Source organism: Ceratotherium simum, chromosome 5 (assembly GCF_057802395.1).
Source record: "Ceratotherium simum simum isolate JZ-2026a chromosome 5, ASM5780239v1, whole genome shotgun sequence".
Classification (NCBI taxonomy): Eukaryota; Metazoa; Chordata; class Mammalia; order Perissodactyla; family Rhinocerotidae; genus Ceratotherium; species Ceratotherium simum.
This window is the reverse complement of record NC_141904.1, coordinates 32172535-32187740: the sequence shown is the minus strand read 5'-3', so window position 1 is coordinate 32187740 and position 15206 is coordinate 32172535. Positions and strand designations below refer to the sequence as shown.

Genomic DNA, 15206 nt, shown 5'->3' with positions numbered 1-15206 from the left:
TGTGCCTTGTAAGGAATCATCTGACAATCAAGTGTCTCTAGCAGTCCTCTTCATTATTGGAGGCTGTGACTTGCCAGTTTATGCCTCATACCTCATTGAGTTCTCTTACATTCTTTGATTTCTCTTTTCTGTTTGTTTGTGGGGAAGATCAGCCCTGAGGTAACATCTGATGCCAATCCTCCTCTTTTTTGCTAAGGAAGATTGGCCCTGGGCTAACATCCCTGCGCATCTTCCTCTACTTTATATGGGACGCCGGCACATCATGGCTTGACAAGCGGTGTGTCGCTGTGTGACCGGGATCTGAACCTGCGAACCCCGGGCCGCCGAAGCGGAGCGCACACCCTTAACCGCTGCGCTACGCGGCCGGCCTGGTTCTTTGATTTCTTCACTTTTTCCCTTTGAAACTTTTGAGAACTCAAATTGTCTTTAGTTTTAACCATGGTATTTGAAATAAAAATTTCTGAAGCTTTTTGTTCCAGTGTCTGAATCTGTCCAGTTCACCGTCTGTCTGGTGACAAAGCATTTTTCCCAAGGCTTTAAACTTTTTCTGTGAGAGTCACATGATTGCCTGAGTTTAAAATTTGCAGTTTTAAATTTGCAATGATTTTCCATATACCTTTTACGTCTCTTCTGCTTATTTTGGAGTAATGAATGGATCAAAAACATGCCAAGTGAGTTCTTTAGAAATTATGAATATCATTCTTTGGCTTTTGATTTTATGAAACAGTAGTCATTGATGATTTTTCCCTTTAAGTGGATTAGAAAAGATTATTTGCCTTAGTCTTAAACTCTTTGCCCATAAATTTAAATTTTTCTAATATTTAAGTTCAACTATTGGTGGTAGGTGGGGATAGGATTGGGAATTGGGATTGTTTGGAGAAAACTTTTATTTTGAGGGGACAACATTGTTATTTATATACTTGGGTAGATTGCCCTGGGCATCTTGGGGAAAATAGTCTGGCATACAAATCAACTTTTAGAACACTATAGATTTAGAATTTCTTATGTTACAGTGAAAGTGTATGGTAACTTTACAGTATTTACTTTTATTTACAGTATTTACTTTTATTTACAGTATTTTCTTGTGAGTTGGAATGTACATTTTGTTTTCTGAAGGAAGGTGGTTAGTAAAAATACAGATGCTTAGGCTCTACCTTAACCTGCTGAATCAGCATCTCTAGCATAGGGCAAGGGAAGCTGAATTTCAACACATTTTCTAGATGTGTCTGAATTTATAATATATCATAGAATCTCTTAATACAATTTTAGATCTTTATGAAAGTTGGTTGCAGCATCTTGGCATTTCATCCTAGACACTCTGTATGCATTTCTTATGAATAATTCTCCTGTACAACCATAATATTGTTTTAGGATACATTTTAAATCCTCACATCAGTTGTAATTAGGAAATTAGCAGGCATTTGTTTCTGTACTCGTAAAACTTCTCTAGTTAATCTAGTTTTAAAGATATATAGTAGATGAGAAAGACTTTTATAGAAAAATGGGGGTCAGCCCGGTGGCGCAAGTGGTTAAGTGCGTGCGCTCCGCTGTGGCGGCCCGGAGTTCGCTGGTTCGGATCCCCGGCACGCACCAACGCACCGCTTGTCAGGCCATGCTGTGGCAGGCGTCCCATATAAAGTGGAGGAAGATGGGCATGGATGTTAGCCCAGGGCCAGTCTTCCTCAGCAAAAAAAAAAAAAGGAGGATTGGCAGATGTTAGCTCAGGGCTGATCTTCCCCTCAAAAAAGAAAAAAGCCCCCCCCAAAAAAAAGGAATAGTTTCCTTATTCAGATTTGGTAAAAATGTGGTCATCTTCTGTGGGTTATGCGCTTGTGCTTGGCACTTGCACATAGCGTCTCATCCCATAGCTCTTTCAGGTGGGGATTACACTCTGTATTGGAGGACCAAGGCAGGTGAAGTGGCTTTCAAACAGTTGCATACCTAAGTCTGCCTCTGTATTCACATGGTTAAAATAAATCAAAGCAGTATAAAAAATAATAAATCCAGATGTCTATCTCTACTGCCAGAGGTAACCAGTCGTACTATTTTCTTGTGTGTCCTTCCAGTGTTTCATTATGCAAATTCAAATATTCCTATTCTGGGGAGTTTCTTACACTTACAAAAAGTAGCATACTATATATGTGGTTCTCTACCTTGTGTGTATTTCATTTTATAATAGGAATTAGATATTTTCCATGCCAGTATGTAGAGAATGTCCTCGTTTTTTTCAGTAGCTTGGTATTCTGTTGGATGCATAGCCATTCCTCTATTAAGGGACCCTTGGATTGTTTCCGGTCTTCCTATTACAAGCTGCAACAAATACCATGTACATGGGTCATTTCATATACAGAGAATTTAAACTTTATGATCTTATATGGATAATTCTTTTTTTTGTGTGTGAGGAAGATCAGCCCTGAGCTAACATCCATGCTAATCCTCCTCTTTTTGCTGAGGAAGACCAGCTCTGAGCTAACATCTATGGCCAATCCTCCTCCTTTTTTTTTCCCCCAAAGCCCCAGTAGATAGTTGTATGTCATAGTTGCACATCCTTCCAGTTGCTGTATGTGGGACGCGGCCTCAGCATGGCCGGAGAAGCGGTACGTTGGTGCACGCCCGGGATCCGAAGGGCTGCCAGTAGCGGAGCACGGGATAATTCTTAAATCTATTGTCTTCTTTGTTATAGAGTGGTTGTAATAGTTACCTAGACAGAGTGAGTCAGTCTTGTATTGATATATTTTGGGTGCCTTTTTATTCTTCCATACATTTGAGTTTTCCTGGTGCCTGGGCTTTATTTCATTTTAGGTAGGCTTTTTAAGTACTGGCTTGTGTCACTCACTCATCTGAGGTTGAGAAGGAAAACATTTTGATGTCAGGGATTGCTCTTTGCTGTTGCTATTTTTAGTTTTCCACTATATTCTTAGAGTTAAAAAATGAGGAAGAATTTTTTCCAAATGTAAATTTAAAAACAACTGACATATTAACAGATTGAAATTTGGATTTATTCTTTTTTTAAATTACTAATAGTAAAACATGTTTGTTGTAACAAAAAATTAAACACATGTGAGTGTCTGTGTTATTCCCCAGTGCTTTCCAAGTCATCAGAATGAGACAGGGTTAGTTAGCAATTAGGTGTTTAGCCTTCCAAGTGTTTAATATGTACATATATTTTTTGTGTAAACTTTAAAAAAGAACACAAATAAAAATTTACTCTATATAGTATATTAACTTCCTCTGTATTTAGAAATATGACTTAAAGCATTATCCTCAAATAATAGGATTTAAAATGAAGTATATTTGTTTCAGAAATGTATTGGCCCCTTGAAACACCAATGGCTTTGTTCTAAGAGATTTTCAGTATATAGCCAAAGGCACCCTGCACACTTTGTTGAATTACTTGTAATATGTCAAGGGCCGGTTTGTGTGGCCTACTTAATATTTGCATTTGTAGCAGACTGCCTTTCTGATTCATGTTTCACAGTTGTTGAAAAGCTAAGTAATGTTTTTAAGAGAAGGGAGAGGTGCAGATGCTCCTCCCCTCCCTTTCTTTTTACAGTGCTAGTATTGTCAATTTTTTAGACTTTTAACATTTTGACTAGTTTATTCTACAAGTTACACATGAAAACGTTTTCGTTGAAAACCCAAACAATAACAAGAAAATAATATCCTCACTTGGCTTTAGGTTAAATGACTACTTAAGTCTTCATCGAGAGTATCTAATGGGAGCAAGCTGGATGGACCATGAGAGGATGTGCTGATGGACATCCTTTTTTTAACATGCCACTTTTTGCATATATTGGGAGTATTTTTCTATGATAGATGTTTAGAGGTCATAAAGTATGTGTATTTTAAATAAATAAATATTGTGAGATTGCCCAACTTAAGCTATTTTTGAGTATTAGCTGATTAGTGTTAGTACATCTAAACATGTAAGTATATCTGCTTAGAAATAAAAGGTTTTTTTTTGTTTAGGGGTTTGATATAAGTGTATTGTTTTCCTTCCTATCTTGTCAGTGGTTCGGGCTAAATGATAGTTTAGAATGGGAGCAGTTAATCCCTTTTAGAATACACAGTATGCTACCCTCTTCAGCTAATGCAACTTCCACGTCTTTTATTTAGGAGACAGCTTATCTTTTGGACCTGTGCATGCTTAGGGACTAAATGACGTGAACTCATTGGAGGAAAGCTAAAGGTTTTAGAGTATGACATGCTTAATGGTTAGTGATCATTAATTATTCATTCTTGTACTTTTTTGGGTTTTTTGTGTCTGTTTTTGTGTCTTTGTTTCCTACTTTAGCCTTTCCTCATTACTAAGTGTGTATGACTGCTGCGAGGCTGTTTGATCAACTGTACATGCTATTGTCGGTCTTCTTACTTATTCCATCATATGAAAATGTCTCGTGGTCTACACAACCTACTTCCCACTCCTTTAAATAAGGAGCCTTACCAAGTCGTTTAGCTTCTCTGAGTTTCCTATATTAAACTGAACACCAGTCCTTCAGAGTCATATCTGGGTACCTTTTGATATCCAAATCTATTCGATTCTACAGTTTGGATATCTAACCTTCAGAAAGTAAGTTTGGGGGAGGGAGGAGGGCAAAAGGGAGGATTAGGCACATGTGTGTGGTGATGGGTTGTAATTAGTATTTGGATGGTGAACATGATGTAATCTATGCAGAAATAGAAGTATAATGTACACCTAATGTACACCTGAAATTTGTACAATGTTACTGCAATAAAAAAAAAGAAAAAAAATTAAATGGTGAAAATAAAGAAATAAATAAAAGTAATAACAAAGTAATAGCAAAAAAAAAAACAAAAACGAAAAACCTGTGTCATACCGGAAACCATTTTCTGTAATATAACCCCCAAATCAACATTTTTATGAGATTAAAAAAAAAAGTAAGTAAGTTTGGATATCAAGAGATATGCATTTCCTTAATATACTGGATCTGGTTCTGAGTTTTGGGTAGCAAATGTGAGTTTGGATAGCAGGGAATTTTTTGAAAATTCAATAAAATTGATTTAGTTTCTGGGTTTTAAGTTATGAGAATTTGGACACTGGGAGCTTGGATAGCAAGGAACAATTGTATATGAATCTACTCTGTATACACTGAAGTATGATATTTTAGATCATCAAAAGTTGGAGGTGACTTTAAAAGATCGTTTTACCCAACCTCCTATTTGATCCTTTCTAAAACAAACTGGTCCTCTGGTGTATGCTTGGACATTGAAAGTGGGAAGAAGCTAACTACGTTACTTGTCATTCTGGTTTATTGTTCTGAGTGCTAGAGGAGATGTGGGGCCATAAGAGCAACCACAAAGAAAACGAGAATGGACGAGTGTTTATGTTCTTGAGAATTTGAAAAATACTATAATCGGATGGATAAAAAAGTAACTTCATTCCGGAAAAATGATATTCATTAGAGTGTTAACAATGTTGTGGTTAATGTTAATATTACTATTTTTTTGTTATTTAATTCTCTCATCTCCAGTTGTCTCTGTTGCCTACAAGGGTATCAATTAAAGCGTAAGGACCTTCGAAGAGAATGAATGAGATTATTTCTTTTCTTTCTTGAAAGTTGTTTTTTTCCTCTCCTGCCGTGGAAGGTTTGTAGTGCTTTGCTTCCTTCCAGAACAGCGTCCATTTCCTGTTGTCCATCCTTTTGCTTGCTCTGAATGACTGGTTTCAGGTCATCCACTGCTTCGAGCCCCAGGCTCTTCTTGCTCCTTTCTGGTTCTTTAGCCTCTTCCTGGGCCATCCTTTTCCTTGTATTCATCTTTAGCTTTGCTTCTTTGACAAAAGCATGATAAGATTGGACCTCTCCGGTGTGAATGGCTTTCTGAGTGAGGTTCCATATTCTGGGTTCCTCTGTGTACTGCCCACACAGCACAGACTCTGTGAGCTGATCCATGTCACCCTTGAATTTCAGTTAGGCCTGCTGAATATCAGCCAGCTCTTCCTCAGGACCTGGGCTTGGTTGAGCACAGCAGAGTCCTTGTCTGCTATTCCCTGCTCATTGTACAGTGCTGTCTAGTCTTGGTCACTTAAAATGGAATAGACTTTCCTGAGGAACTGGAAGTGGAGGTGGCGTCTTCCTTGTCATCCTTGCCATCTAGTCGGGGTGCACCTGTGGGGACATCTTGTGGTAGTCGTATTGTACAAGGTTCAAGGCCTTATGCTGCCCAGCGATGGTAAAGGTCGGTGAGGCCGAATATTTCCTTGCACAGCTCCAGCAGACCCTTGCTGGGCAAGGGTCCAGAGTGAGCTACAGCTCAAATAGAAGACGTTTTGAGGAAAGGGAATTTGCTCATCTGTCTCTATCTGTGGCACAGAATCTTGTGCATAATAAGTTCATGATAAGTAGTTAATGAGGAGTATTATAATATTCCTTTGAAAATTATTAGAAATGGAGAAGGAAAGTTAAAGCTAAAATTTTATTCTTTTAAAAATAGTGTATGCAGTATTTTACAATAAATATGTCTAGTCTTTTTGTTGAGCTGAAGAAGGGAACAAAATTATAAAGGTAGGCTTTCACAACTCAAAGCTAGAATCTCTTTAGAGATTCAATTTTGGCCTGGCTTTTACTTTGTAGAGAAATAAAAAGTTCTTATAACTTTGGTTGGTTCTTGGTTAATTTATGAGTGAGAGTGGTACTACGTGTTAAGTCTGTAGACTCAGTTTTAACAATTTTATATTTAACTGCAATCTAGTCCAGTATAGCTGAGTTAAGTGTTCCTTTTAATCAGAGGACCTGAGAGCAAAGAACAAGAAAGAAAGCATTCTATATTAATATCTAAGGGTCACCTTCACCACAGATTTTCTTTAATTTCTGATCTGGAGGGTCTTTCTGTTGAAGTGAATATATTTACCCATTACTTAGTAACTTCCATAGAAGACCAATTAAAAATCTTTGTCACCTTAATTCTTACATGAGATTTTTGAATGGTCTTCTGTGGATTAAAAAAAACCCAAAAAGCCTATAAGCGTATTTTAAAAAGAATGCAGTTAGCTAGAATAAGAAATTAATTCTTTGAGAGGAAGGCAATCTGTTAATATTTATTGGCTATCTCAAATAATACACCTATTAGCAGGTCCTCAGTATATATTGATTTCGTGACTGAATGAGAATAATTTCTTTTTAGGGTCACGATGAAGAAGCTGTTGTGGATCTTGGCAAAACCAGCTCAACTGTGAATACCAAGTTTGAAAAAGAAGAACTAGAAAGTAAGTTTGTTTAAAATAACTTAAGCTTTTTAAAAACTAGCTCAACTGTGAACATCGTTTGAAAAAAAAGAACTAGAAAATAAGTTTGTTTAAAATAACTTATGGTAGGGGGGTAAATTACTAATGAATGTTTGTTAGTGTCCTTTAAGTTTTCCCTATTATTTGTTGAAACATTTTTTGTTGTTGTTGTTGTGAGGTAGAGCGTACATTTAGAAGAGTGTTCAACACTTTTCTAAATACAATTTAAAGAATAATAATACTGCAAACACCCATGTAACTGCTACCTATATCCGCACATAGAACATTCCCTGATTATGTACTCTTTGTTCAAAGTATTGGCAAAACATAGATTTCAGAATGCTTTTCAAACTTCACTGATGGTTACCATTACTGAACTTGGAAAATTGAAGTGCCAGTTATAAAATCAGTTAGTTCTTTTATTTTTTTCATTTCTAGCAGGCTGGGTAATTTGTATTATGAGCAAACTAGAGTGCCAGACTAATAAGCCACAGTTATCACTAGTTGCCATCTAAATGTTCATTTTATAGATCTGTTACATCAGCCTTTTAAAATGCTATAATAACCTCAGCATAGAATTATGGAGCAAATGAGTTATTTGCCAAACTTATCTTCCCTAAGCCAGAAGTAGTCCTGGCAAATGGCTTTTTTTTTTCTTTTTCTTTTGAAATAATGTTAGATTTACAGAAGAGTAAATTTATCTTTACAACGCAAAGATAGTACAGAGTGTTCCTGTATACCCTTCACCCAGCGTTTTCTAATGTTAACATTTTACATAACCATCGTAAGTTTATGAAAATGAGGAAATTCACAGTGGTATAATACTGTTAACTAAACTTCAGATTTTACTCAGATTTCATTAGCTTTTCCACTGATGTCCTTTTCTGTTCCAAGATCCAGTTGAACAGTTCAGGGTCCTGTAGTATATTTAGTTGTCATTTCGCCTTAGTTTCCTCTAATCTGTGACAGTTTCTCAGTCTTTCCTTGTTTTTCATGACCTTGACATTTTTTAAGAGTGGTGGTTAGATACTTCGTAGAAAGTTTCTAACTTTGGGTTTGGCTAATGTTATCATATGAACAGACTGAGATTATGGATATTTGGGGAGCATACCACAAAAGTGATGTACTCTTTTCAGTGTATCATATCTGTGGACATATGATATCAACATGACTTATTATTGGTGAGGTTAACCTTGAACACTTGGTTAAGGTGGTGTTCATGGCAAATGTTTTGATAGACTTATATTTGGGTCTTTTTGAGAACTACATTCTTAAGTTAAAGTCTTCTGTGAAAGCTGGTACCATATGGGGCCATTAATCTTTTGCTTTTAAAAAGAAGATGAAAAGAGACACAAATGTTGTCCACATTTACTTTCTGAGATGAAAAAAAACTCTCTCTTTTAAAATTGACTTTAAAAGTCTGGGCTTACTAGGGCTTCTAGAAAGAACCTCAGTTACCTAGAAGCTTGTGGTTAAATTCTGTGAATTACGGGGACTAGGATAGTTAAAATTTTTAGCAATAATTTTATTAATTCAAATGTACAGTGATAGATTTTATCCATCACTTACTATTTAATGTCATCCCTCAAATATATGTGACCTAAAACATGAAGAGAGGCACTTGACAGTGTTCCTTGGCTTCCCGTGGTTACCCCATGGCCCTTAGCTTTGCATACTTTGTACATAGCTAAATTTCAGTATCAAATTTGAGGGAGAGATTGTTTATCTCCGAGTTTGACTGAAGAGGCCTTTGATGGAGTAAAGTAAATTTGAAAGAAAAAGGAAAGAAAAAAATTCTAACAGAGAACACTAAGGGCAAAAATGAAAGCAGAAAAAACAGTAAGGTTTGATCTCCCAGTCTTTGGATTCTAGCATATTCTTATTTATCTAGTCTTTCTAAATTGCAAACTCATAGAATTTATTTTTGTTTTGGTGCACTGGGGCTTGTGTGCCAAAACCCATTAGTACTAATTGGAGCAACAACTTTGTAATTCCCAGTGTACAGTGATGAGAATTTGACTCTTTAATTTCCACTATTCTTTTGTGTTTAGAAGAGAATAGTTTCATTAAAATAAAATTGTTGGGGCCGTGGTGTAGCGGTTAAGTTCGTGTGCTCTGCTTTGGCGTACCGGGGTTTGTGGGTTCGGATCCCAGGCACGGACCTACGCACTGCTTATCAAGCCAAGCTGTGGCAGCATCCCCTATAAAGTAGAGGAAGATGGGCACGATGTTAGCCCAGGGCCAATCTTCCTCAGCAAAAAAGAGGAGGATTGGCAACAGATGTTAGCTCAGGGCTAATTTTCCTTAAAAAAAAAAAATTGTAAGATCACTGAGTTTTGTTATAGTTGTTTTTTTTTACTTTTCTTATTGAGATATAATTCACAAAACATAAAATTCACTATTTTTAAGTGTATAATTTATCATTTTTTAGTATATTTACTATGTTGTGCAACTATCACCATTCTCTAATTCCAGAACATTTCGGTCATCCCCAAAAGAAACCCTATATAATTGGTTTTTAAATTTGGGATTTTCTAGTAACATTTTTTCAAATAATTGATATTTAATTTCTGTAATTCTTTATCTAGTACTTACCATGTACTAGATAGAGTGCAGGGTATTGGGAGATGTTTAAACAACTGATTTTAGTTTAGTGTGTTTCCGTAGGTCTAGTCCTCTTTTAGTTTGAAAGGTAATTGTTTATGTTACTGATACTAATATACAGTCATGTGTTGCTTAACGATGTGGATACTTTCTGAGAATATGTTGTTAGGTGATTTTGTCCTTGTGCCAACATTATACAGTGTACTTACACAAACCTAGATGGTATAGCCTACTATACACCTAGGCTATGTGGTACCAATCTTATGGGACCACCCATACGTGGTCCGTTGTTGACTGAAACATCATTACATGGCACGTGACTGTTGGCAACTGAAACAAAAAGTCAGTGTTACATTTTTCAACCTTAGTTGGGTACGTGGGCATTGGGCAACTCAAGTTTTTTGCTACTCTGTGCGTGTTTGTAAATGACTGCGAAATTGCCAAGAGTATTGATGTTGGGCCTACAAGTAAATTTTAGTGAGTTGGCAAATTTGCAAATACAGAATCCACAAATAATGAAGATTGACTATACTTTCAAATCTTATCCACTCAAGATGAAGATCTTGAGTTTCTTGAGCTATTTATTTTCTTACCATCTTATGGATTTTATTAGGAAAGAATGTCATTAACTGCTCTTATTTCAGCATATTACTTTTTTATGTTGTACATAAGGGCAAAAAGCACCTCTATGCCAGATGGTTTTCAAAAGTTGCAAATTAGTTAAACTTGTAGTCCATGACCCCTTTCACTTAATACAGCTTAGATAGGAACCTCATTTAAACTCCTTAAAAAATCAAGTACCTGCCTCTCAGTATTTGCCATAGTGCTGCTAGCTGTCTAGTTCCCTGATTCAGTTTCATTTAGCGGTCAAAAGCAGAGATTCCCTTTCCTAATTGTTTTGTTGGTCAGAATGTAAACTCAGGATAATGAAACATCAGCAGTAGCTTTTTCTATTTTAAAAGTATATGATAACCCAGGGCCGGCCTGGTGGCGTAGCGGTTAAGCGCGCGTGCTCTGCTTTGGCGGCCCAGAGTTCGCCGGGTCGGATCCCAGGTGCACACTGACATACCACTTGTCAAGCCATGCTGTGGCGACATCCCATATAAAATAGAGGAAGGTGGGCATGGATGTTAGCCCAGGGCCAATCTTCCTCAGCAAAAAAAAAAAAAAAAAAGTGTATGATAACCTTACTGTATTGCTTTTTTCCCCTAGTCTGACAATTCCTACCCTTTAATTGGAATATTTGGACCATTTACATGTAATGTAGCCCTCAGTAATTTGGACCTTGCTGATTTGAGATTTTCAAAGCTTTGAAAAGTAGTAAATATTTACAAATATCTATTTGTGAATATTGATTTTGAAGTATTTAATCATCATTAAAGCGTATCTCTTAATGACCTCTACTAGCTAGGATTGGCCAAAATGTTGATGGAATAAATTTATGTCTACGTACTGTATGATTTCAGGCAGGCCAAGCTCTTCTTTCTCAGAATATGTTTTTAGACTTACAAACTAATGCTTACACTAGTAACCTGTATATCTAGTGTATTTATCAGTCAATGGTATTAGCCCTTGGTGTAACACTGTATAGCTCTGTAAAATAAGAGAAGTAACAGGAGACTAGCATTGTTAATTATATGAGCTTATATGTAATTCTTTTTTATCAAAGTAAATTTTGGTATGCTTTGTGTATATCACTTTTTTTCCCTATCGGAAAACCAGTAATATGTTTCCAAACTTTTTGCTAGGTCATCGAGCTGTATATATTGGTGTTCATGTCCCGTTTAGTAAAGAGAGTCGTCGGCGTCATAGGCATCGTGGACACAAACATCACCACCGGAGAAGAAAAGATAAAGAATCAGATAAAGAAGATGGACGGGAATCTCCTTCTTATGGTAAGAGAAAACACTAGTTCTTCATTAACCATTTCAAGTTCTTTCCTGGAAAGCTTTTTTTTTAAACATTGAATATTTCCTTTTTTAAATTCTATGTCTGCAATAATTTAGACATATTATATGCATTGAGAAATACTAATTGAAGAAAGGATATTTTTTCTACAAGAAAAATATTTAGTTTAGAGGTTAAGATCTACTTGGGGTAACTGAAAAAAGTAAGGAGCTTTGTTTTCTTCATCGTATTCCAGGCTTTGCATCGTAAAAGTTGAGTCTTGGCGCTTAAACTTCAATTCAGTAGGGTTTTATTTCCTTTTCTCTTATATGTTTGCTCTGTCATATATTTTATTACTTACATATGCAGTGAACAAATGTCTGGAATCTTCAGGCTCCTGGAAGAGATTGAAAATTTTTTTTCATTTTTAAACACACTTTTTGGCCAGAAGATTTTATTCACTAAGCTAGATTACTTGGTTATCTGTGCAAAAAAGAGTGCTCTGATTTGATAGTTTTGTCTATAGAAGGACACGATTTTTCTTTGAAAACACAGAAATATAGACATACCAATAGACAGGAAATCAGAAAGAAAAAAGGCATATAGTAGAGGAAAGAGAATGTTATCAGATAATAAACATTGGTAGTGTGGATGTAAGTGGCCCTTGGGTGGGAAAAGCGAGAGCCAGAAAAAATAGCTGTGTAACCTGAGGAGGACTCTTAGACAAATTAGGCAAATTAAACAAGATGCTTCTCAATAACCCATAGGTTAAAGAAGCAGTCATAACAGAAATTACACTTAGTTGACTTACAGGGCATCATTGGTTTTTTAGGACATCATGGGCCCACACGGCCATCTCTGCACCATGAGTCCTAGTGTGTGCATTTTAGCAAAGCTATGTGAGCTGTACTCCTCTAGGCACTTGTGTGCTATGCTAAAGGAAAGTTTTTGTGAAGAGCAGCAGGCTAAGTAATACCTGGATTTTACCTAAGACTGGGGATAGGATGTGTTCCCATCAGTCAAAATGAAAAGACCTTGTATACAGGGCATTGGATAGAGGTCTCAGAAGGGTATTGCCTTAGTAATGGGTCTTAACTAGTTTTACACTAAAGGCTGCCGTGGATCTGCTCTAAAAATTCTTAAAAGCAGGTCTTGAAAGAAGTAAAGAGATTTCAAGTATTTGCATGCCAGAACAAAGTATAATACTACTAAAAGAAATACAGTAAAATCCAGCACCTAACCATGTAAAATTTCATGGTATCTGACAGACATAAATTATTTGAAATATAAAGAAGTAGGAAAATATGAGCCATAACCAAGAGAAAAAGAAATCAATAGAAACAGATCCAGAAATGACAGAGTTGATGGAATTAGAAAACAAGCATGTTAAAGCAACTATAATATGTATGCTTTATATGTTCAAGAGGATAGAGGAAAATATTGATGAGGAGAAAAATTGAAAATATAAGAAAGCCCAAAATGGAACTTCTAGAGATGAAAAATACAATATCTGAAATGAAAAATACACTAGATAAGATTAACAGAAGACTTGACACTACAGAAAAAAAAAACAATTTCATTTTCATTTTCAGTGATTTTTGAAGACAGAATGATAGAAACTATCCAAAATGAAACAGAGAAGAAAAACTAAAAATGAATAAACAGAGCATCAGTAGTGTGTAGAACAATATCAGGTAGTCTAACATATGTATAATTGGAGTGCCAGAAAGGAGGGTGGCAGAAAAAAATATTTGAAGAAACAATTTTTGCAAAATTCCCAAATTTAATAAACACTCTGAACTCACAGATCCAAGGAGCTCAACAAAACCCAAGGGGAAGAAACATGAAGAGAACCACACAAAGGCACATAAAAATCAAATTGCTGAAACCAAGATGTAACAATCCTCAATGTATATGCATGTATAAACAGCTTCAAAATACATGAAGCAAGAACTGATAAAATTGAAAGGAGAAAGAGATAAATCGACAATTATAGTTGGAGATTTCAGCTCTCCTTTCTCAGTAATTGAGAGAACAAGTAAACAAAAAAATCAGTAAGGATATAGAAGACCTGATTAACACTATCAGTCAGATTGCTATTCACATTTGTGGAACACTGCACCCAACAATAGCAGACTACACATTCCTTATAAGTGTAAATGGAACATTTACCAAGAAAGACTGTATTCTAGGCCATAAAATAAGTCTTAGTACATTTAGAAAGACTGAAAATATATTCTCTGACCACAATAGAATTAAACTAGAAAGATATCAAGAAAAATCCCCAGATATTTGCAAATTAAACAAGATGCTTCTCAATAACCCATATGTTAAAGAAGCAGTCATAACAGAAATTAGGAAATATTTTGAACTCATGAAAATAAAAACACAGTACGGGCAGTAGCTGAGATAAAATCTTGCAAAGTGAGGACACGCTTCTAAAATGCACAGGTTTCATTTAGGTCATGGTACTGTGCAAAGTGAGGGCTCCCTCCCTACTGAAATTTTTTAGATGCGGCTAAAGCAGTGCTTAGAAGAAAATTTACAGCAATTAGTCCTTATACTGGAGTACCTAGCCAGTGTAATAAGGTCAAGAAAGAAATTAAAGGCATACAGGTAACAAAAGAAGAAGTAAAATTGTCTTTATTCACAGATATAGGATCATGTGTGTATCAAATCCTGAGCAATCTGCAAAACTACAGAACTAAGCGAGTTTAGCAAGGTTGTAGGATACAAAATCAATTATATTTCTATGTATTTCTGTATAGTAGCAATGAATGATCAGAAATTGAAATAAAAAATACCACTTACAGTAGCACCAAAAATATTACTTGGGGATAAGTCTGACAAAAGGTGTGCAAGACTTAAATGTTGAAAGGTTCAAAATGTTAGGACGTTCAATCACAGCATGTCTGTGTTTGTCTTGCATAGGTCTCAGGGTATTCCTTCAATATGAAGACCCATATCATATACTTACTGGAAAAGTTTCAGACATATCTTTCTATTGCCTCTCCCCCATTCTTTATATTTTCCTGTTTCTGGGGTTTTTCCTGTTCAACTTTCTTCTTCTGTTCTTTATATCTCTTAACCTTTTGTGTTTTCTGTTTTCTTCTTTGTCATTGATGCAGTCTGTCTAATTTCCTCAGATCTGTCTTCTTTAATAATTCCTTCTAATCTACTCTCTAACCTCTTCTAATATCCCTGTTTGTTGCACCTACAAGTGCCTGGATGTTTGTTTACTTAGGTGTAAATTTTGAGTTTGACTTCATCTCTTATATTCAACAGAACTTGATTTTGTTTTTAATTGATGCTTGTAGTTGTTTGCTTGTGTGTTTATATGGGGTCCCTAGGGCATTCAACTGTCCTGGACTAGAATTTATGTTAATTTCCCTGTTTGGGGATCCTGTACCACATAGGTAGTTTAAATTCAGATGCCATGAGTGGGATATCTATTCTTTACAGTGACTTGTCC

The 15206-nt window shown here is 35.9% G+C and overlaps 1 protein-coding gene and 1 pseudogene across 8 annotated transcripts in view; one reads left to right on the top strand and one right to left on the bottom strand.

Moving 5' to 3' along the window:
- Positions 1–15206, top strand: part of SLC4A7 (solute carrier family 4 member 7) — a 113433-nt gene that overhangs the window by 33188 nt on the left and 65039 nt on the right. For 7 of the 8 annotated variants that reach the window (XM_087430650.1, XM_087430649.1, XM_087430647.1 and 4 more), the window contains exons 2-3: positions 7144–7225; positions 11596–11742. In XM_087430650.1, the coding sequence (XP_087286776.1) occupies positions 7144–7225; positions 11596–11742 (229 nt within the window). Of the gene's footprint in view, positions 1–4193; positions 4215–7143; positions 7226–11595; positions 11743–15206 lie in introns of those variants that run through there. The other variant, XM_087430645.1, reaches the window with a different exon arrangement.
- Positions 5517–6874, bottom strand: LOC147916994 (dnaJ homolog subfamily C member 9 pseudogene; annotated as a pseudogene).